At 45.3% G+C, this 23,185-nt stretch overlaps 2 protein-coding genes across 3 annotated transcripts in view; both read left to right on the forward strand.

The window, feature by feature from the left end:
• Positions 1 to 17,733, forward strand: part of Bend5 (BEN domain containing 5) — a 46,068-nt gene extending 28,335 nt beyond the window's left edge. Inside the window, exons 4-6 of the mRNA XM_055628942.1 lie at positions 4,759 to 4,907; positions 10,335 to 10,548; positions 17,226 to 17,733. Of these exons, the coding sequence (XP_055484917.1) occupies positions 4,759 to 4,907; positions 10,335 to 10,548; positions 17,226 to 17,383 (521 nt within the window). The 3' untranslated portion in view covers positions 17,384 to 17,733. The remainder of the gene's footprint in view (positions 1 to 4,758; positions 4,908 to 10,334; positions 10,549 to 17,225) is intronic.
• Agbl4 (AGBL carboxypeptidase 4) overlaps positions 1 to 23,185 on the forward strand; it is a 1,202,140-nt gene that overhangs the window by 1,003,910 nt on the left and 175,045 nt on the right. The window lies entirely within an intron of this gene.

Genomic DNA, 23,185 nt, shown 5'->3' on the forward strand with positions numbered 1-23,185 from the left:
AGATTCTTTTCAAGAAAGCAGAACATCGTTCTCTAAATCTAAAATGCCCGTGTGCCACAGTAGGTGTTCTGTTTGCTTTCAGGAGTTTGGACTCACTTTGTAGTTTGGAAAACTAGACTTGTACTTCAGGCTCATTGTAGACATCTAGAAGTAAACATGGTTTAATTTTTTAAAGAAGAAATCTACTGCCTTGAACTCTTTGATTTCAAAGTAAGTCAGAATTGATAATGTCCAGACATGTGTATGATTTGAAGACACAGGTGACCTCCAGGTCTCCTTGAAATTATATCAAGAGGCAACTTTTCAGAGTTAAGATAAAAGTAAGGTAGAGTTCAATTTCATCTGTTTGTTTTACTAACAAACAGACTGTTTTCCTCTGTGGCTCAGTCCTCATTTTACAAGAGGAATCACTAGGGCTTAAATCGGCAGAGGCGATAGACTGCAGGATTTAGAGCATGTCTTTTAGCCTAAGGCCACAATGCACCTATCACATCTGTATACGGCATAATAATATTTCACATGCTAAATCATGAACTTCCGAAAAGCTGAATTATTTTCTGTTTGTTCTGGAGTCCTCAGTGTCTCTCACAGAGCTTGTGTGGTGAGTGTGTTTGTGTGGGTTGTGTGTCAGAGCTTGTATGGTGACTGGGCTCATGAATGACTGAAGGAGGAGACAGGCACGACCTTTTGTGCCCTTGAAAAGCTTTCTTTACTTGGCTGAGAGGCTTTTCTCTATGGAAGGTGTATTTTCCCCAAAATAATCCTCAACTGTGTGTCACTACCAGAATGCCAGTGGACCAAAAGGCCTTTTTTTTTTTTTATTCCTACTCTTCCCACAAAATGAAAAAAGTTCTTTGTTACCTAAAATATCTGCACCAGAATGTACAGTGTTGTCTGCTAGCGAAAGTGCTTATTATTGTGGCTAATTTGGTCACATGTGTTTGAGGCAGAACAATGCCTCAGAAATTTTAAAAAGCAAAACAGCAATCTGAAGCATTTGTTGTAATGAGATGTAAATTGCCAACATCGGGAATGGAGCCGACTAAAATTTGCAATGAAATGATCCCCCCCCCCCCGCCCATCCCACCCCCCACCCCAGCGTCTTAAATTAAAAGCACTAGAGGCCCTCCCTCTGCTCTCCCAGGAAACAACGTGGGGCTTTTTGTTGGTGGTGTTTTTTTGTTGGATGCTGTCCTTTTCTTTCCTGATTCTGAATGTGTGCCTTACCGACTGATTCATTCTCCCATTCATCTGCACGTTCTGAGCCTCTGTCGTGTGCCTGCCTCCATCCTTGGCTATTCAAGAATCCTCACAGCTTGCATGGTGTCCCTTGTCCATCCCCTTTTGTAAGGAGGAAAGCTGTGTTCAGAGATGAAGTGACTTTCCTAAGATCATTTATCTTGGAGACATAGCCATGTCTGCTGAAAGCTCCCTTCAGCTGCCCCCGTTGCTGAGGCTGCAGCCGAGGTTTGTAGTTTCTGCATCTGCACTTTGCCACGGGAGGAGGCTGTTACAGAGCACTGCCACTGCTGTTGAGTGACGCTGACTCGAGCTGATAAGAAATGCTCTTCCTTGAGAGCCAGTACAGTAGCCTCAGTGTTTGACAATTTCTGGGGAATAAGAAAGGGGGTGGAAGTGTTTGCAAGGCCTCTGGGTAGGGTCTTGTGCTCAGTATGAGGGGCAAAAACACACCAGCAGCGGGTCGCAACTCACCAAGTTCATGGTTTAGCAGAGTCAAAGTGCCAAGTAGATGTGTAGGAATGGAGAGTGGGGTCGAGTTACTGAGCACCCAGCATGCCACATGCGCTAGACTCTGAAGTTCTTGTTCTCTATCTGTGTGTGTGTGTGTGTGTGTGTGTGTGTGTGTGTGTGTGTGTAGCGATAGAAGCATAGATATATATGCTTAACTGATTCAGTTTTCAGTCCTGTCAAGTTGTCCTTCCTTCCTTCATGTGAGGCTAGGCCAGAGTTGTACAAGTTCTCTTTTGAGAAGAGAATTTGACCAGGTGCCAGTGAGCCCTGGTGTCTGACATAAAAAATAGCCCAGTCCCTGCTTGCACTCAGCTTCTCAGCCTAGTTGAGGCACCAGGTGTATCTATGGAGTGAGGGAGGTTTCAGGGAGGGTACAAAGGACACTGGGGTGCTTCTGCTGGAGCAAAGTCACAGCCCTCCCCTCCTATACAGTACATTCAAAGCCAGTGTTTAATCCCAAGCCAGGTGGGGAGAACACTCTATTTGAAGGATCAGGGTCTTATAAGAAGTGTCACTTGAGTCAGGCCTTGAATCACCAAAAAGAAGGTGTCTGTGTGGAGGTTGGGGAGGCCAGTTGGACTAGAAAGGAATCTCAGGAGAATGGACTAACAGGCCATTGAGCCAGAGGGATGACACTTACCTCCTGATCTTCCAGTCTCTGCCAGTATGGGTGCAGAGTCAGGTGTCTATAGCCTAGCCCTACACTGTTCATTATGATTAGCTGCTTCTGAAGTTTATCTAGTCATGATTTCTGCTTGGACTGTACAAAGGGTTACACACATTCCTTCCTACCCACACTTCTTCCCCCAACATGTTACTCAGCAGAACACTTGAGAATCTTTGCCCACACCCGTCGCAGACCCACCCCTTCCAGCTCTTTCTGCCCTCTCACGTCATAGAGAATTGACTAAGATCCGGCCGTGTCCCAGATGCTACCCAGGCTCCACAGCTTCAGTGAGTAAAATTGTACTCTTGAAGAGCTTCACAGTGTGATACTGAAAACAGGTAGAGGGGTAGCTGGCTGCAAGCACAGCTTGCAAGTTATAACCTAGAGGCTGGCTGTCCTGAGCCTTCACAGGCTGTGGTGGGGAGTTAATGTTAAGTGTAAGGGGTTGGTAAGCCAGAAGGAACAAGGTCACGGTCACATGGAAGTTATCTGTAGCAGCCATTGAGCCAACGAGTTCTTGTTTGAGACAAGGTCTCATGTAGTCCAGGCTGGTTGGCCACTTGCATTCCAGATGAGGCTGGCTTTGAACACCTGATCCTCCCAAGCATGAGTGGTGGGATTAGCCTTTGCCTAACGGTCTTCTCTTTTAGAAAGAAAAGTAGGTTTCAGGGACTTTGCAAAGATCATCTGAGAGCCAGTGGATGCACTGGGCCTTCTCAGCCGGTTTCTCTTTTCTGCCACTGAACATCAGAGTCGGATGAGACAGCAACACCTCAGCCTTTCCTTATAGGAAAGCAGAGTAATTAGATTTTCTAGAGCTGAGAAAAGATCAAAATTTTTGCTTATTCGTATCTTAAAAATTCACACCTGTGGAGGAGGAACTTTGGCAGGTACTTCCAAGACTTTAGATGCATTGTTTGTTATAATCCTTTCTTCTTTAACCAACATTTGGAAAATACCTGCCAGGTTTTGTGCATTATGGGAAAAAAATTTTAAAGAGCTGGGCCTGGAGCTTGTATAGGGCGCACTTAGGAGATGCTGTCAGAAAGATAAGGATACTATATGTCCTTTACTCCACCGGCTTCTTTCTTCATCTGGAGCTCATTCACCTCTAGTCACAAAACCAAAACATGGCAGAGCAGGGGTGGGGCTCAGTCTGTACCAGGGCGCTGTGCATTCCTTCATCTGCACCAGTATGGCCTTTATCCATTCTCTGGCCAGCCCTGCGCAAAGTTCATGCTTAAATCTTTGGAGACTCTCTTGTAGTTGGCAGCTGTTATCTGCCAGCAACTCAGGGTTGATACTGTTATTCCGGCAACCCTGTCTGTCAGAGGAACCTCTACCTACAAACTCACAGAGACATTCCCTCCATCAGCCAAAATGTAGGCTATGGCAACTGAGCATAGAGTTGCAACCAGATCATTACACAAGGATTTAGTAAATAAAGAGCTTTGTACTCTGTTGTCCATGCCACCAGGATAAGACGTTGCACTCCGAATTCGTCACTTAAGGTAAAAACACAGCAATGCACAGCTCCACAAGTTTAGTCAAGACCAGCATGTGAAACTAGAGACTTTTGAAGTTGTCTCCCAGACAAGTTAATCCAGCCATTTGACCTTATTTTCTCTGTTCCTTGGTAATCAAGACACAATAGATGATTTAAAAAGAAAAATACTCTGTCATTATAAAAGCAAGTAGGAAACAAAAAGAAAGAAAAAAGAGGCCCCCTAGAAACAGCAACCATTTCCCCAGCTTCCTTTCACTATTTAAATGTCATAATTTTTGTTGATTGCATTAAAATAAAAAGTGAATGATCGCTATATCAGGCAATCAGTAGCTTCCTCTGTGTCGTATTTTAATCTCTTGGTTGGCATGCCTTTGTTCAGATCCTCAGTCCCAGGAAGGCGGGGCGTCATTTTCATTTCCCCCCATAGCTTTCCTTCTTTCCCGTTGTCCTCCTGGCCTCTCCATCACAGGCCCCAGAGATGTCAGCAAGCCCACAGTTTGCATATCCTAGTAATTGCCATCCTTTCTCCAGCAGTCGGAACACACCCTCTTCCCTTTGCAAAAAGTCGAGTTTCCTGACACTGACACCCTACAAGGTGTCCCTCAGTCACACTTACTTACTGAAGTCTAGTTAGTTCTTACCCTCTCATTCCACCTGTGACACTCATGCCTCGTTGTGCTTTGACGTCTGGGTTTAGGTGTAGCATAAAGAACAAGAATCAGCTAGCTTTGTTTTTTTTAGTACCGCTATGTGCTGATAGATGCATAGTTAAGAATATTTGCCTTTTATTTTCCTTGGAGTTCTAGACAGATCTCTTTTCTTAACTGCCTAGGTCCCGCCATTGACTTGGAAAAAGTAAAATCAGAATGTCTCGAGCCCGAGCCGGAGTTACGGAGCACTTTCAGTGAGGAAGCAAATACGTCGTCCTATTACCCCGCTCCTGCGCCTGTCATGGACAAGTATATCCTAGACAATGGCAAGGTAGTGTTCTCAGCTCAATATCCATTCCTCCAGGTGCTTGCTAGTCAGAGGAAAGGTGGAGAGCTTGGGGGTTTTCTGAAACCCCATGTGGCTAGCTGCCCTCCTAACCTAGCCCCACCCCCACTGACTGTGGAATTTATGACACAGTAGCTTAGCTCTGCTGGGACTTCCCATCTTCCTCTTCAAAATTTATTGTGTCAAAATAGCTATGAAATTAGCTTGTCATTTCAAAAGAGCTTATTAATGGAAAATATTTTTTAAAAGACTTCCTTTGATAGATTGAAATTCTTCCTCCCTTCCTATGAAACCAGATGCCTAGAATGTGTAAGCCTAACTCAAAGTGAATTATCCATTTTATAGATAGCAACTCAGTATATATTCATTCAACATTTACAAACTAAGTGTTCCCAGCCCCCAGCTATATCCTGTGAATACAGGGGTAAATGAGCCATTTAGGACTCCTTGTCCCTAAGTCACTGGCCCACAGCTCTAGGGCTACACATAGCACCTCATATTTTCTCTCATGACACCTGAAGACCTACACCCTGGTAGTCAGATCCCTTTGTCCAACTTTAGCATTACACTCTCCCTGCCGTTACCACACACACTTCGGATTCACCTCTCCTTGGCCCCTAAGAGTAATCTCTGTCAGCTCATTTATCTTGCCTCATGCTTTGGGTGGGCTCTATTTGATAGCATTTCCTAGTTAAAAGGAAAAAAAAATGGTTGTTTCACTTGGTTTGTCTAGATATAGTACCACTACTGCCTGGCCTGAAACAGAAAAATGTTGTCAAGCTGAGGAAAAGAAACAAACGTGTTTCTCTTCAGGGCTCTCTTTGGATGTGTTGCCTTGCCCTGCATCTCTCACTGAACACCAATTCCTCTGCATGGCCAGGACTTGACTGAGCAGGGCATAGGCCTTGTCTTTGCTTCACTCAGAGGCCTCTCCTAGTAAGCTTTGCAGAGGAGTGGAGGTTGGAAGCCTGAGCCTTAGCTCATAGCATACATAGCTCAACTTCTGTACTTCCAGCGTGACATCAGGCCGGTCCTTGGCCTTTTTGGGCCTCCACATCCTTGTCTATAAAAAGCAGGTTAGATTGATGCTTTCTATAGGCCATTTTGGCGTTAAAAAGTGTCCGTCTAAGTTTGGTAAACCTCGCAAATTGAAGATACACTGAGAGAACCATTCTGGGTCTCTTGATTTCCTTTTAGTCGTGACCACATTGTGGAGAGATTGAAGAATTTTTCTTAAGTAGCTTCTAAGAGAAATCTGTTTCTCTCTTGCTTTGAAGGCTGCCAGGCAGCTTCTGAGCTCTGCTGCAAAAGTAACATTCTTTCCCAAGAAAATAGGTCTCAGAAACCTTCTTTAATTTTTAACACACACATTAAACAACGCCTCTTGAAAATGCCTCTTTTGCTTCTTACCAGCAGCTGCTCTAAACCGTACCCAGCTTTTCTTTGAGACTAATTTGTAGTCAGACAGAGGGCTCTGTGGACAGGGAGGAAAGGAAGCAGACACTGGAAATGGATGGCAGCTCCTCAAGACAGTAGGTGTCACATGTCAATAGCTGCCCTTATTGTTCCTGGCTCTGCAGTCCTACCTGACCCTTCCTTCTGTGTGAGCAGAAGACCTAATTCCTGCAAGGCCTGGGAAGCTGGAATCTGAGCTGTTAGCTACTAGAAATGATTTTTTTGTCTGGTAAAATGGTTCACAAAGTAGTTCTTGAAGTCCATCCCACCAGATGGCATGTTTTTATAACCTTCCCCATCAGGGAGAGCTAACATTTTGATCAATTGTTACTGTGATTTGCATGAAATAGGCTCGCCCCATAGATCACTTTCTGATTCTGATCAAGTGATCAAGTCCAGTGTTTTAGATGTATTTATTAAAAAAAAAAAAAAACTCATGAAACTACAAAAACCATTAAACAATCTAACTTATGGCTTCACCTGTTAAGGAACAGATCTTGAAAATGTACCCAGAGGAGGGCCTCATCTGCTCCATGTGACAGGTTAGGGAACTGAAAGCCGGGTCTCCTAGTTCCTAGGCCAGGCTTCTTTACAGTCTGTCTTGTCGTACCCCTGGAAACTGCACATTGTACCATGAGTGTGCTGACCTCCACAGCCCTTGTGTCGTTGCTCAGCATGAACCTGTGACAGACCTTCCTGAGGCCAAGGGACCATGGCTGTCTATGCTGTGGCAATAACATTGTACTCAGGTGGATGCCAGAAAATACTTTGTGCTCTTAAGAAAGAGGTACTCATCAGAGATGAAGCCAAAGCCATGACAATAGATTAAATATGCCCATGTCTTTACTACTGCTTTGAGTTTAGACTGGTCTTGATCACTCTGAAGGAGGGGGAAGGGGGAAAGCCTTGCCCTTGCCCCACTGAAGTGTTCCATGACAGGTAGGACTGAGTCAGGCAGGAATGGCTGTAGGTAAGCTGAAACTTCACAACAGGATGTAACAACCCTGTGACAATTAAGCAACATTTCCTGGATTATCATTTCCTGGGTATGGAAAACTGGGTAGCTTAAAATGACAGGAATCGGTCATCTTAACGACATCCCTTCCTTTCCTGACCAGAGGAATCCGAGGGCAGAGAAGCCGATGGGAAAAGGAGGGGCAAGGATGCAGCAGCCTCTGGCTATATGTTCTCACACTCAGTTCATCTCATTTAGTACTTGACTTAGCCCTCTATGAGCTGGAGGTTGGCCCAGACAAGTACGGTGACTGGACCCTGTTAATGAGCTGACAGGAGAGAGAGACAGGATCCACACCCAGGGCTGGCAGCTCAAAGCCCATCCTCCTCCCGTCCCTGCCCTGGAAGAAGGAGGTGGATGTATTCAGAGCTTTTATAGAGGGATAGACTTTTTGGTTTAGTGGTAGAAGGGAGTCAGGTTGAGGAGGTCAGGTCTTACGTGATACGAAATAGGAAGCTGTTCAGGATTCCATAGGGTTGGCGTGAAAACACAGCACTGAAGGCCTTTGAGGTCAGCTAGTCAAAGGAGGAAAGCAGTGTTTCAGGGAAGTTGCTGTCAGTGATCCAGACTGAGCAGCCACTGCAGAGAAATCCTGCCAGCTGGGCTATCTTCCAGTTCCTGTCTGCCTGTGGTAGACTGTGCTGGGAGCCTGCACAGGTGGCCTGCTGGTGCCAAACACTCAAAAGGAAACCTATAATAACCAAGAACTGCTGTGGTAGGTGTGCCCTTTTCAACCGCGTTAGCCCCACCCTGGTACCCAGGCTGCGTCAAGGCAGGCCAGGAGGGCATGAACCAGGCCATACAGATTTGGGACTGAATTTTGATTTTTAAATTAGCTTATTGTATGTCTTTCGGAAAGTAACTTAGTTCCCCGAGTTTGTTTTCACATGTTTAAAATGAGAACAGTAGTTTCTACTTGTTTCTAACTCTCAAGGCCGTTATGAGGATTAAAGAAGTTGAGTTCATTATAGGCACCCAAAAATATTGCTCCTTTTCCTTCTAGGACATTGGCTTGCATGACTTCATCTTTCTCCCAGAGTAATAAATTAAACCAGGTGGTGTCGTGCAGGCTTATGGTCCCGGCAGTCAAAAGGTTGATGCAGGAGAATTGCTGCTTATGTCTCTGCTTTTCTCTTTCAGAATCTAGTCTGGGGGAAAGTCCCTTGCCTCCCCCATCTCAGGAAGCTTGTGTGGCTGGCTTTTTAGAGTGTCGTCAGGGGAGGGACACAGGTCCATCGGAGACCTTGTACTCAGCATGCCTGCTCACCTAGCACAGACTCCCCACCTGCAGTTCAGAAGTGAACATGGAAAAAGGCCACATTTGACCTTGGGTTCTAGTTGCTAAGCCAGCCCCGGGCAGCTCATGTGGTCCCAGGGCTGCTTATCTTTGTGAGCAGAACAAACTGACTTGCAGTACTGACATGCTGAGCACACAGAGGCCGGTGGGTCTGGTTATCTGTCCTCCCACAGTGGGCTGAGTGAGCTTTTGAGAAAAATGAGGTGAAGCTAGGTGTGGCACACAGAACATTTACTTAGCAACAAAGTGAGTTGCCTGTTTGTTTTGTTTTGATAGCTAGAAAACATGAGTAATTGAGGCAGGAAATATTACTGGCTAGCTGGGCTGCCCATCTCACTGTCCACCTTTCTTCCCAAGCCAAACTTCAGTAGGATCTTTAATAATTTCTTGAGCAATTGTTCTTACATTCTGCCATCAGTTTGTGGGTGTGTATGCCATCTGAGGCCAGGACCTCTCCAAGATGTCTTCTGACCATGCCTTGGTGATGATCAGCAGGTCTTTATAAAACCAGGGGCTTTTGGCAGAGCCTTCTCGCACCCCTTGGAAAGGTCAGATCATAAGCAGGCCCCTACCCTCCATCCCACAGAGACCATTTCTGTTGTCTACAAGTGCAGCAGAAACTCAATCTAAAGGGGAACGCCAAGGTCAAAACTTTAATAATAATAATAATAATAATAATAATAATAATGAACTTTAGCGTTGGTTTGCAAGCTAAAGGCCAAAAATGGGGATAAGCCTTAAAGCTGTAACTCATTGCTAAACACTCTGGAAGCAGAGAGAGTACAGTGATTTCTTGGCTCACTCTCACTCGGGCTGTTTCTCTTCTAGGGAGCACAAGATTGTGTTCTGATATGTGTGCTACCAAAATCAAACCAGATACATTGTGGCTACATTTAATTTCTTAAAATCCCGGGTGTTCTAAGCCAGAAGGATGAACTTTGAGGTGAAATCCAAGTCTCCCACTTTGCAGATAGGGAAGATACAGTTTGAGCTGGGGGAGGCCTCACACGGCTACATGCCTGCTGGCTGCAGAGCCAGGCAGCTGCTCCGCTCCTGCCAGCTGGCAGGGGTTTTGTAACTTAGCTCTAAATTGGACTTATCTAGGGAGCCAAACCATCCTGATGTCTAGGCCACACCCAGATCAAATATATCAGAATCTCGGGGAGGAGGCCTAGACAGCAGCCTGGGTTATCACACCTGGGTGAGCCCTGCATGTAGCCTCCACCATGTGAGCAGGAGGTGTACCTTAGCATGTGCTGGTGAAAGAGGGTCTCATCTTTCTAGAGTAATCCATATATAAGCCCATGTGTCCTGAGCAGGGACGGGTCAGCTCAGAGCAGCCATTGATAGCCTGAGTACAGTTTAGAATCCCAGCTCTGTTGAGTGACTTCTAAGCTCATTTCGCCTTGCTGCACTTGGCTTTTTCATCAGAATGACAGTGGCATCATAGCACCTTCTGTCTGAGAGAACAATGTTGGGGCTTGAGAATTAGGCCTGCTGCACTGCAGGGATTCCGTGGGCGATGCTCGTGTTGCCTCCGTGGCATGAACCCATACACTGGAGAAGTGGAGTTTAAAGGACAGAAGCGGCCTCCAGCTGCCTTCATGTTGGACTAAAACAGGTGTGGTGTTCTTTCCTCTTTCAGGTCCATCTGGGAAGCGGGATTTGGGTTGACGAGGAGAAATGGCACCAGCTACAAGTAACCCAAGGAGATTCTAAGTACACGAAGAACTTGGCAGTCATGATCTGGGGAACAGATGTTCTGAAAAACAGAAGCGTCACAGGAGTCGCCACAAAAAAAAAGAAGGATGCGATCCCAAAGCCACCCCTCTCTCCTCACAAGCTCAGCATCGTCAGAGGTAGCTCACCCAGTGACAGCGCAGTGCTGGACAGTATCCTTCCCTCTGTCAGAAATGTATTATACAGGATTCAGTTAGGTGAATGCTTACTGAAGCCCCAGTAAGCCAGGCCCTGAGTGGGACACAGGAACATAGAGGCAGGCATCAAAGCTATCACCAGAGATCCCAAATTGGATAGGACAAATGAACGTGGATGGTGGCACAAATACAACTCAAGGGACAATGGTTGTGCTAGGAGTTGTCATAAGGGAAGGATGCCCCTCTCTGGGAAAGCTGCAAAGAGTCCCAGGGAGAAGGGCTGCTGAACAGGGCCTTTCAATGCCCGTCACAGGCAGAGATGGGGTTAAGTGAGGAGGAGAAGTGCTTCAGGAGGCAGAGCATCTTGAACAGAGGAGCGCAAATGGGAAGTAGTGTGTCTAGAGAGCAGTAGAGGCCGAGGCTGGGGAAACTTCTTATTTTAGCCATGTCTAGAGCAGTCAGTGAGATGAGATGAGGAGCAGTTTATGCAGCTTCCTTTCTGGTGTTAGAGAAGGCAGGCAGAGAGTCATTTGTCTCCAGAGTATGGCTATGATCCATACTCCTTATCGATCTCCCCTCTCTCCCACCCTCCTTTCTTCCTCCTTCCTCTTCTTCTATGTTCCTTCTTTCCTGACTCACAGCAATCATCCTGCCTCTGTCTCCCAGAGTGCTGGGACTACAGGCATGCACTACCATGCCTAGCTCCTTTTTCCTTTTTCTTACCATCATATTCTCTTCTTTCTTTTGCCCATGACCATCCATTGCCTAAGTTCTTACTCTTTGCTAGAACACAAAGGACAAGACACAGTGTGCATCTACAAGGAGCTCGGTCTCACGGCGAAAATAATTTTAGGAACAATAGTACTATATAGTCAGGAAAAAGTAAGGAGTATAGTATAAGGAACAGGATGAATACAGTAACTGCTAATTATTCTGAGTACTTGTTATATCTCATTATATCAAAATGATATCTGTCGTAAACACTTTAACATATATTAATTCACTATCCCAGCAGAGCTGCTGTTGTTATGCTTTTCACAGATTAGGAAACTGGGTCACAGAGTAGTAGGTACTTTTTCCTAGATTATAATAGCTAGCAGGAGGAAAGCCAGGAGGCCAGGGCTAGCTATGGAGTCTGTTTCTAATCACCGTTCTCTAAATGTCTAGGTCTGCCATATTTTGTTGAAGAAAGTAAGACTCAGAAAGGCGAATGTCCATTTTGAGCAAGTCCTGTAGTCGAGCACATTCTGGGGCCAAATGACAACTATACCTATGACGCAGTCAGGCAGCTTTGAGTTCTCTGAGTTTCATACATGATGTGGTGAGACAAAGGGCTGTATCAGCTCTGCTAGGGAGAAGGCCTGTTGGAACAGATGGCATTCCAGCTGAGAACTACAACATTGGAAAACTCAGCCTGGGAAGGTCAGAGGAACGGTGGGTCAGGCAGAATAAACTGTAGTGTAGAGAACAGCAGACTCAAGTGAAGTGGCTCAAGGGGAGAGACAGCTTTGCAGCTGAAAGTGAGGTCAGAGAGGTGGTCAGAGGCAGTCTTACAGGGAGGTGAAAGCCATAGAAAGCAGCTTGGGTTTGCGGAAGCCCCAGGGGCCATCAGCTGGAGGGGCGAGCCCTGGAGAGACCAAGGAGACCCAACACTGTCCCAGATTAAGGTTGGAATACGGGCAGTAGGAAATGGCCAGTTATGTCGAGCATTCTAGAGGTCAAGGTAGCAAGATGCTTAGTGACTATGCAGCAAGCCTAAGGCCATAGCTATGAGGTTTCAGAGTCTGGATTCAAACCTATATATTCTCGTTCTGGTCTGCAGCCTTTCCAATGTAACACAGGTGTCTCCCCTCCTGGTTGGCTCGTGATTAATTCATGAAGCTTCGTAACAGCTTCATGAAGAAGGCAGCCACTTATTTTTAGATAATAAGAGACAACCTTTTGTCGGCTGCTGTCTGAAATGATGCAGCTTTAGTCAAGAGGTCGCCCTGAGAAACACCTTTCTTGGGAAGGCAGCCCTGCTTTGCTCAGTAGATGCCAACCTCCAATTCCATTACACTTGTCAGAAGGTGACTCAGCAGGTCCCAGGACCCTCAGTTGACTATCGTGTTTTGGTATGGAATTAACTGCAGAGTGTCTGGGCTCCGTGTTCATTGCCCAGTGTAGTTCTCAGCACGTGAAGCCCCGAGACCTTGGAACTGACCCTCCCCCACACTGGATATGGCTTTTCACTTTCTCTCTTACTCTGGTTTCTTTTCAGATAATATAAATCTTTAGCTGTTCACTGATCACTTCCCCTCTTCTTTTGTGGTTTTTTGTTGTTGTCTTTTTTTTTTTATTATTATTACCTATGTGCTCTAATTTGTTTTTGTTTTTGGGAAAGGGACTTACTCTGTAGCCCTGGATGGCCACAAATTCCCTCTTGTCCTCCTGCCTCCACAGCTTTCAGTCACACTAGTCCTGCTAAAGGCTCTACACAGCATTTCTTACTTATTTGATGGTTATCTTTCTCCATCATCTGCATTAGAAGCTCAGCTTTATGAGCGTCTTGTTCCGGACTTACACAGACAGTACTGTCAGCCTTCCCTTCCCCCACCCAGGTTCCTTCTCCTAATGAATAGCATAACCAGAGAGGTACATCTCCTTCTCCCTCCCACGTGCTTGCCTCTCCATTCTTCCTGTTCCTAAACATCTCTTAAACCCTCCCTGTCTGACCAGCTTATTCTACTCTCCTAGCCCTGCACTTCCTTGCCTCTAGACCCTTTCCCTCTTAACGTAACTCGTGTGATCTCTCAGAAAAGAGATACAACCCTTTCCCACCACCCACCCATCCCAGAAAGTTCAGAGTCCCCATGATCAGAGGATAAACTTCTTAGCATGCCATATGGCACGTCCACAGTCTGGCTGCTGTCTGTATCTCTGGCAGTAGTTTTTAGTTATTAGCAGAATGAACTGAGCAAGCCTCATTCACTGTCGCCTCAGGAGATTTGCAAGTGTTATTCCTCATGCCTGGAATAGCCTCTGTGTTTCCTGTTGTGCCAGCTACAACTGCTCCTAGTGGATCTGCTGGGGATCTAATCCTCTGAGAGAGACTCCTTGACCTCTTACTGTGGCTGGATGCTTCCACCATGAGTCCCAGAGCACTCAGTACCTGGCTCAGTTCTTTTTTTCTCGGTGGCTTCCTGGAGCCTTGGCTATGGCAGAGTGAGCCAAGCCAGACTGAGGTTTCAGGCTTCAGGAGTCTTTTGTCTTGATGTTTTACTTTTTCACTGCAGCCAGGCAGATTTGAGGTCTGTGTGCCATCTCACCACACAGACACCATTTTTAGATTAATTATTTGAATCATTCCAGCTTGCATTTGGCTGGTTCCTCCTGGGCAAGCTGTCTGGCAGGACTGGGATTGCTTGTATTTATTTTGTGTGATGTGAGCATACTTTGTCACATTGGGCATATAAAAGTGGCAGAAGGCTTCACACTCACAGCACTGGGAGGATTTTCTCTTTTCTTTGATGTTAAAATCATTCTCTACCAGATAGCAGAACGATGGGAGACAGCTGAGCCTGCTTTAGAGAGATGAAAGCTGGAGGACAGAGCTGGCTCTTGCTCTGATGACAAACTCCAAAATGACGGTTAAACCTTATTAAGGTGAAATGACCTTTCGCAGAGTATCTGAGCTTTCTAAATGAGCCACAGCATTGCGTTCTGGTTAATTTTTATAACTTTTTTAATGGGACACATTAGCGCTGTTATAAACCTTGTTAATTAAGCAATAATCTCAAATGCTCCCTCGCAGAGGGACACATTCCCAGCAACTGCAGGTGATTAATAAGTAGAGTCTAACAAAAGCCTTTTAATCAACCTGAGGGGCCATTCAGAGCTGCTACCCCAGGAAACGAAGATGATTGGAATTCTGTGGGGACCTTCCTGAACACATTCCTCACTGTGTGCCCCTCTCTTTCCACTTCCTCTCTGGGGGCCTTACGCCTTCCCTCCTGTCTTTTGCTTCTTTCTCCTGCCTGTATTGTATTGAAGACTACAGAAGAGACAGAACTCCCTAGGTTGCCTAATTTGACACACCACTGGATAACGACAGTTATCCCAGTTTTCTCCAAGAGGCATCTGGGCTTAAAGCCACGTTTGAGCCAGAACATCTCTTGACAGACTTCTCCCCGATTGGGATTCACTCCAAGCAAGGCTGCTCAACTATTAACACAGGGAACTTAGGGAAGTGGGGATGACTGGATTTTATCAGATCATGTTCTGTACCTCCATAGGGAACCCCAGAGGCATGGGAGCAGAGTGCTAGGTAGACTTCAGTCTCCTCACTCCTCTGGGTAGTTTCAAGCAGGAGAGAATGAGCAGGACTTAAAAAGCTGAAAATTGGAGCCAAGATCTTCTGGGAAGAGAGGACAAAATGCTTGCTGTTTGGGGAGCTTTGTGAAGGGAAGGGACTGTAGGTAGACAAATCAGAAGGCCCAGATGCCTGTCCTCTTGCCTCAGTCCTTGTAGACAAGCGAAGACAGACGAACTGAACAGCCAAGGGTGTTCAGGAGGCAATGGAGGCCAGTTAAGGCACCTCATTTAAAGCTCTTTTCAGTGGAGAGGAAAAGGCAGCCCAAAGAAAGCACACTTGTGGCACACACACCTGCAGCATGGACAGTGAGAGCAGGCCCTACTCATAGGCGGAAAGGCAGGATGTGGTGAAGCAGCCATGGGTTCTGCCGTGAACTGCCCCTTCTCTCTAGCGCCCACACTCCTCCCATGTGAGTGAAAGGCTCAGCACAAGTCGTGGCCCTGTGTCACCTCTGTGAGCTGACAGGCCGTGGTTATCCACCACAGTTTCTTATAGTTGGGTTGTCACTCTGTTTTCTAAGTGAGGAAACTCAAGATCAAAGAAGTTCTAGTTTTGCCCATGATTACACACCCTACCCATACCCAGGTCTCTATGTCTATAGAGTATATTTGGGTGGATGCACATGAGTGTTTGTGGTGTGCACGTACGTGTGTGTGTGTGTGTGTATACATACATGCACATAGAGGCTAGTGGTTAGTCTTGTTTCTCTGGTGCCATTCACCCTAATTTTTGAGACAGTCTCTTCACTGGCCTGGAACTGAGCAATTATTCAGGGCTAACTAGCCAATTAATCCCAGGAATCCAGTTGTCTCCGCCTCCCTTGTGCTGGGATTACAAGCATGCACCACCAAGCCTGGATATTTTTGTATGACCTCTGGGAATAGAATTCATGTCTTCCTGCCTTCCAGGCAAGAACTTTCCCAACTGAGTCATCTCCCTACATGTTATTTCTAGAATTTTTATATCTTCTCATTATTTCCTAGAAAACTACCATCTATTCATGCATTCATTCACTCATTCATTCATTTACCCACTCATCTATTCATCCATTTATCCATTCAATATATATTTATATTTAGTCTTGCTTCTTTATCACTCAATGCACTAGACTCTGGGAAATTAACAGTTCCATAAACATGAAGTACTTTTAACGATCCCACATGGGTATTGTATTCTTCATTGCTCAAAAGGGGCTTACAGATGTTTACCTTACATACTTCTTGACATCCTTCTAAAAGGTACTTTAAAGTTTGTTGTCCTAGATAATGATGTTTTCCAGGCTGGAAGACTCATTGAAAATCAGGCTCTGGTCAGGCCCTGGCTCTGTTTCAGCATAGAATATAGAAGGATCTCTCAGAGAGTCGTTATCCTAAGCCTTATTAGTGGTCACCAGTTGGAGTGACTTCTTCACACATACAAATCTTAAGGATGTGACGGTTCCAAGTGCTGTTGAAGTTACAGGGCAACCTGTAGTTACTTGTATGCATTACCACTTGAAATGGCAATCAACACATTTTGGGAAAAAAATTTGCTGGGCATCACCCATTGAAGCTGAAAGGGCATACTCCTCAATGTTCAGCATTGCCATCCTACACTTAGTAATTATAGAATTTTTTGGATAAATACCCACAGACATGGGCAAGGATATTTGCAATTGCAAAACCAAATATCCGTGGACAATCAAAGGCACAGAAGTGTGGCTATCATCAGTGAAGGAGGCTGGCCTTCACAGGGTGGCCCCAATATTGTGTGTCCCACTGAGTAAAATCAGCAAACCGGGCCCATAGACAGGTGGGCACATTTACTAAAGGGCTGAAGACAGGAAAAGAAAATGTTTAGGGACATTGTCACATGGTCACATTAAGAGATTTAAAAGCAAAAATAATCAGGAGAATGGTTACCATTGATGAAGATGGAAGAAAGAGAAGCTCAGCATCCACGGGTTTTGGAGGATGTGTTCATCAGGTCAGTAGGCTTATCACCAATAATTTTAGACAGGGTCTCACTATGTAGCACTGGTTGGCCTTGTACTTAGTATGTAGACCAGGCTGGCCTTGACTCCACAGGGATTCACCTGCCTCTGCCTCCTGAGTGCTAAGATTAGTGGTTTGAACCACCACACCTGGCTTTTACCATTATTTTTTTAAGTATATGTTTACAGTTTTTTCTGTACTTTATGGTAGGATTTTAAATAATCCTGTAAGATAATGTGTCAGGAGGCATGCCCTCTCTCTTCCCCTTAGAAGGCTTGTTCCCGGATTCGTCACTAACTCTTGAACTCCCTGTTTCTTTCCCCCCTGTCTAGAGTGTTTATATGACAGAATAGCACAAGAAACGGTGGACGAAACTGAAATTGCACAGAGACTCTCCAAAGTCAACAAGTACATCTGTGAGAAAATCATGGATATCAACAAATCTTGTAAAAATGAAGAACGAAGGGAAGCAAAATACAATTTGCAATAAACTTTGGATTTTTTTCATAAAGCCTTTGCATTTTCCTTGTGTGGTGTGTGCATTTTGGGCGATGGTGCCATCAAATAGTCCACACCAGGCCTCATCTTGTCTGGGCAGGGGACCTTCAGGGCACTGAGGTCAGTGTCTTATTCTGAACTTGGACTTCCTACTTCAGAGAAGGCAGATGGATTTGCTAAGACTCAGCAGAGGCTCATGCACCTCCAGTGTTGTCTTGGGATGGGAAAAGCACTTTTCACAGGGCTGTAAAGATCAGAGTAGCCTGTCAAATCCACAATATGAACTGTTATTTTTACCGTCGGAGGACATCTGTCTCTGCTCCTCTATTTTGTTCTATAATAAAATTCCATTAATTCTTAATGTAGACAGTTGTTCTCATTTTTTTTTATAATATTAAATGTGTGGTAGAGGTAACTTGTGTAACTAGGGTTGCACGTGGCCTGCAAAGCTCTCTCTAGGGGGAGAGAGAGAAAAAAAAACCCTTCAGGGTGAAGGACAGAGATCCCATAAGGGCCATGGCTCCGTGACAGTTCTACTGAGCAATCTCAAATCATCCCACACTCTGACTTCCAAGAACGAGTCTTGGACCACTCAGCTTTTCCTAGATGACCTGAGATTATGCCAGCCTGTCTTTGTAAAGAAGCGGATACTGGGGGACCAACAGTGTTGCAAGCTGTGGTATGGGGTTGCATCCAGAAAATGGGCTATGTCTGTGGCTGTCAGTGTGTTCATTCTTTTGTTTCAAATGACCTTTGGGGTTACGTAATCATTGATTTGCTGGATCTTTGCAGTGTCTGGCACACGTTTTTGGCACACCACTTGGCATCTCCCTGTGGACTTGCACTTTTCTATTTTCTTTATTGCGACGCCAATAAAGTAAGTGTGGCATTTGGGAAAGGGCAAGGACTTTGGATAAATGCTCCTAGGTTCTAAGCCTGGCTCTCCTGCCTGCTTTGGTATTAGCATAACCTTTGTGCCTCTGCTTTCTGTTCCACAAGAGGAGAACACTCGCTTCACAGAGTTGCTCTAAGGATTAGAGATAAAATATAAAGTGCGTAATAATTGCCAGCAACTGTTGTTACCACCATTTTTTTTTTAATTTGGACATTTAGACATCAGTGGGAATACTTTGATCTCTAATTTTATATCCATAAACAAAAATTCAAGGGTGAAGGGTGGGTAATATAGTGAAGAATTTAATAATCCTTTGTGAACGAACCAGTGTGTGCTCACTGTAGGATACATAGACGAGAATTTTTTTTTTTTTCTGTGAAGTAGCTGCGATCTTACTGCAAAGACGTAACTTTCCAGAGTCCTTACCTGTAGAACGAGGAAATCGGGCAGTGCGGAAGAGTAACAGTAACTGGTTACACAGCAGGGCTTGTCTACTTGTTTAACACGGGTTCACTCGTTTTCTGAGGTAAGGAGAGTTCGTGCTTGGTGTTCAGCAGGTTCTTCTTAAGATGTGTTCACTTTTCAGCCCGGCGTAGTGGTCCCCACCTGTTAGCCAGTACTTGGAGGTGAGGCAGGAAGATCAGGAGTTCAAGACCAGCTTTGGCTACATAGTGAGTATCTTAGTTAGCATTTCTGTTGCTGTAATAAAACGCCATGACCGAAAGAAAAGGAGATCGAGGAGGAAAGGGCTTATTTCAGCTTGTATGATCTATCACCGTCCATCCTGAAGGGAAGTCAGGGCAGGAACTCACCTGGAGCAAGAACTGAAGCAGAAGCCACAGAAGAGTGGTGGTTCCTATGACCTTGCTCCCCATGGCTTGCTCGCCCTAGTTCCTCATACACTCCTGGACCACCTGCCCAGGGCTGGCTCCACCCACGTTGGCTGGGCCCTCCTACATTAATCATCATCCAGGCTTGCCTCCAGACAATCTGATAGAGGCCTTTCATTTTTTAATTTTTTATTATTATTATCATTTATCACAATTTATTCAATTTGTATCCCTGCTGTGGCCCCTCTCTCATCTCCTCCCAAGCCCACCCGCCCTCCCTCTTCTCTCTCGATGCCCCTCCCTTAGTCTACTGATAGGGGAGGTCCTCCTCCCCTTCTATATGACACTAGCCTATCAGGTCTCATCAGGACTGGTTGCAGTGTCTTCCTATATAGACTGGCACGGGCCCAGAAGACAATGATACCTCAGTCAAGGACAATGCATGGAGAGGACCTAAAACCCTGGCTCAGATGTACCCCACAGACGCAGTCTCCAAGTGGGGCTCCTAGTAAGGGGAGCAGGGGCTTTTTCTAGAGGCAGTTTCTTAATTAAGAATCTCAGATGACTCCAGCTTCTGTCAGTTTGACAAAACACAAGCCAGCACAGTGAGTTTAAGGCCTTAGGCTACAGGAGACCTGGCCTCAAAAAATAAATTAATTAATTAATTAAATAAAATAAAAGATATGCTCACTTTTATAGCTTTAGGGGGCTAAGTGATATAAAATGCCTGAGAAACTAAAGCATGTGTCTCTGTTCATGAGGACACCCAGAGGCTCTGTGCATTCCTCAAAGACTAATCCAGTACACTACTGCTTCCTTGGTGCCTGTCAGTTGAGTGGGGGGAATTGCACAGCTATGGTAAAAGTGCATGGTGAATATGAGAGCACTTTGTGTAACTTAGAATGCCCTTGTTGGGGGCAACAGGGCTGTGAAAGACTGGGACCTGGGTTCAAGTCTTTGGTTTACTACTCTGTGCGTGCTATTTGACTGATAATCACAATCAGAATTGTGTGGAGGGGATCCATCCACGTACTACCCAGAAAGGGGTTCTGCAAATCATTTTCCCATCTCCTGTCCCTCATAGACTGTTTGAAATGCTTGCTCTCCAGCTGATAGTGCTATTGGGGAAGGTTCTGGAAACTTCAAAAGATGAGGCCTAAATAGCAGAGGGAGGTCATTGGAGGCAAGCCTTTGAAGCGTATATCCTGCCCCAAGTTGGTGTTGGGTGCTTGACTTCCTGATCCACCGTGTGGATAGCCCCAACCACATGCTGCCACCATAGCCTAAGCCTCTCCCTCATGACTTCCCTAGTACAATGAACAGAAACTGTCTGCAATCATGAGCCCCAAATGAGTCGTTCCTCCCTTGTCATAGTTTTCGTCAACTTCACACAAACCTGAACATAGTTGGGAGGCACAACCCTCAACTCAGTAATTGCCTCTCACTGATTGGCCTGTTGGCGTGTCTGCGGGGCATTTTCTTGATTCCTGGTGCTGTGAGGGAGCCCAGCCTACTGTGGGCAGTGCCCTGGGTGGATGGCCCTGGGCTGTGTAAGAAATGTGGCTAATGTGAGTCTCGGAGTGAGCCAATAAGCAACATTCCTCCATGGTCTCTGCTTCAGCGTTTTCATCCAGACTTCTGCCTGAGTTCCTGCCCTAGCATCCCTTCATGATGTACGTCAAATAAGTTCTTCCCCACACAAAGTGCTTCTAGTAAGAATGTTTTAGTGCAGCAACAGAAACCTAACTAGGACGACTCCTAAGTTTATTTTGACAAGAATTTTAGCCATAGTGATGAGGAAAAAACTAATAAAGTCACATGTGTGTGTGCGTGCACTTTCATACACACACACTCACGGGGAGGGGGGGGCGGGGATATTGTCCCTAGCATAGAAGGCAGAGAGAAATTGTAAGTGGACACAACAAGGAAACATGTTTTGCAGAATGAGGCTGAGGGGATCAGGATGTTTCAAGCGTTAATTGGCTGAAATGTTTTTGAGTTCCTGGAATGTGCCTGATACCTTAAACACTTGAAATGAATGAAATGGGCTCAGAAAAGGTTGAGTAATGTCTGGCTAAGGGGCTAGAGCTGGCAGCAAATCCAGATGCAGCTCCTAGAGAAATATGGGAGGGGGCAGGGGAAGAATAAGCCAGGAGCTCAAGGGCCAACTTGCCTGAAGTAGGTGTCAAAACAGCAGAAACAAGAGAGACCCTGCCTTAAAATCAAAACAAGGTCAAAGGAGAGAACCAACCTCCTTCCAAGCTCTCCTTTCCTCTCTCAATAATTAAAAAAGTAGATAAATCAAATATATTGTCTTTTCTGAAAGATAAGTGAACTATTACAGTGGCTCTGAAACTATCCACATAACCTCAGAGTGTACACAGGAGTAACCCGTCCTCAGTTATGTGTGGTAATCCTTCTCATTGACTCAAGTCATTAGGAGATATTGGAGGAAATTACACTGTAATAATTTATTTCATTTAAACATCTACATAAAGCTTAAAGGTTTTCTTTGTAGCAGAAAATTTTAAGAATGTGCCGCGGTATTTAAAATGCAGCTAAAAATTCAGGCTTTGAAGAACCTCATTCAGTAAGCCTGAGACAAAGTAAGAATATGTATTTTAGCACAAGCAACACTTTCAAAAAGTACCAGTTTATTAGAACTCATTAGCTACACACACCAATGAAAGAGCAAGAGTGTTTTCTAAGTAAACAGAAACCTCTGCTGGTCCCAAAAATTACCTGAAGATATTTGCATTGGATCTAAATTTCTTCTCCAGTACTTGGGATCTTCCCGAGAACCTTGGTTGGAGTAATTGCTCACACTCCCAGAATTCTGTCTGGTTGCATTTGATACAGAAAGGGGCTTTCTGTCTGGGTACTATTGGTCTCTCCTAGCATTCATTTATTTATTTATTTATTTATTTATTTATTTATTTATTTATTTATTTATTTTATTTATTTTGCAGAGGGGGCTGGGGCGGTTGTAGACAGGGTTTCTCTGTGTCACTCTGGCTGCCCTGAGACTTATGCTGTAGACCAGGCTGGCCTCAAACTCTGCCTCCTGAGTGCTGGGATTAAAGGCGTGTGCCACAACCAACCAGTATCTCCCCCTTGGCTTTTACATTTGGATTCCTTTGATTCTTGTGGTGGGCCAGTGTGTCTCAGTTTGGCAGTATGGCAATACTATGTTGACAGAACCTGTGTCTATCTTCAGAAGTCCTGGCCACAAATATCTTTGTCAAGTGAACTAGGAAGGTGGAACTCAGTTTACTTCTGGCCCAAGGAATGTGTGAGGAAGACTGTTTTCCTCCTGCCCCCGTTTGTTTCTTGGATGCATTCTACATTGTGACTTTCTTTGTAATTATAAAGAGATAAAAACAACTTTAGAGAATTTTTTTTCTTTTTGAAAAGTAGAGAAAACATTTCAAATAGCACTGCTGGAAATATGATGATGCGGGTTCTGTCCAAGGATGTAGTTTGCACACAGGACCATGCATATGTTTAACTCGTTTGTTTCCGTGTTGCTCCTTGGCATCTGGAACCATCAACTCTGACATCCACACAGTGGGCGGACATAAGGCTACTGCCAAGTAAACCGTCTGGCCAGTTGAATTCTTACAGTGTGGTTAGCCTGCAGGTATTCCAGGCCATCTAGTGCTGCGCTGCATGTTCTCATCCAGCCCAGCATTACGGGGAGGGGAATGTGAGTCAGGTGTGTCCAAGTTCAGTTCTCAGCTCTACAGCTCACTGCAGTGCTTGAAGCCGAGCTCTTCCTCTTAACATTGGCCTTCTTGACTGCAAGGTAGAGTAAATAGTGTCCAGTTCCTGGGCTCTTAGGAAGCCTGGGGAGCTAAGCAAGAATGGCTAAGTGGCCATCAGTACTGATGCTGCCATTCACCTGTCTTCTTTCCTGCCCTCTTCCCATGTCTGTCCATTCCTTTACCTGAGAATGCCCCTCTCCTATCTCTAGCCTGCTGCCCTCCTGTGCTGGGACCTTAGCTTTTATATTTGCTTTTGGCTCCCTGGAAATCTTGTATAAATTCTGTATTTGCTGGGACCTGGGGTG

Source organism: Psammomys obesus, unplaced genomic scaffold (genome assembly GCF_907164565.1).
Source record: "Psammomys obesus unplaced genomic scaffold, mPsaObe1.curated_primary_1811, whole genome shotgun sequence".
NCBI lineage: Eukaryota > Metazoa > Chordata > Mammalia > Rodentia > Muridae > Psammomys > Psammomys obesus.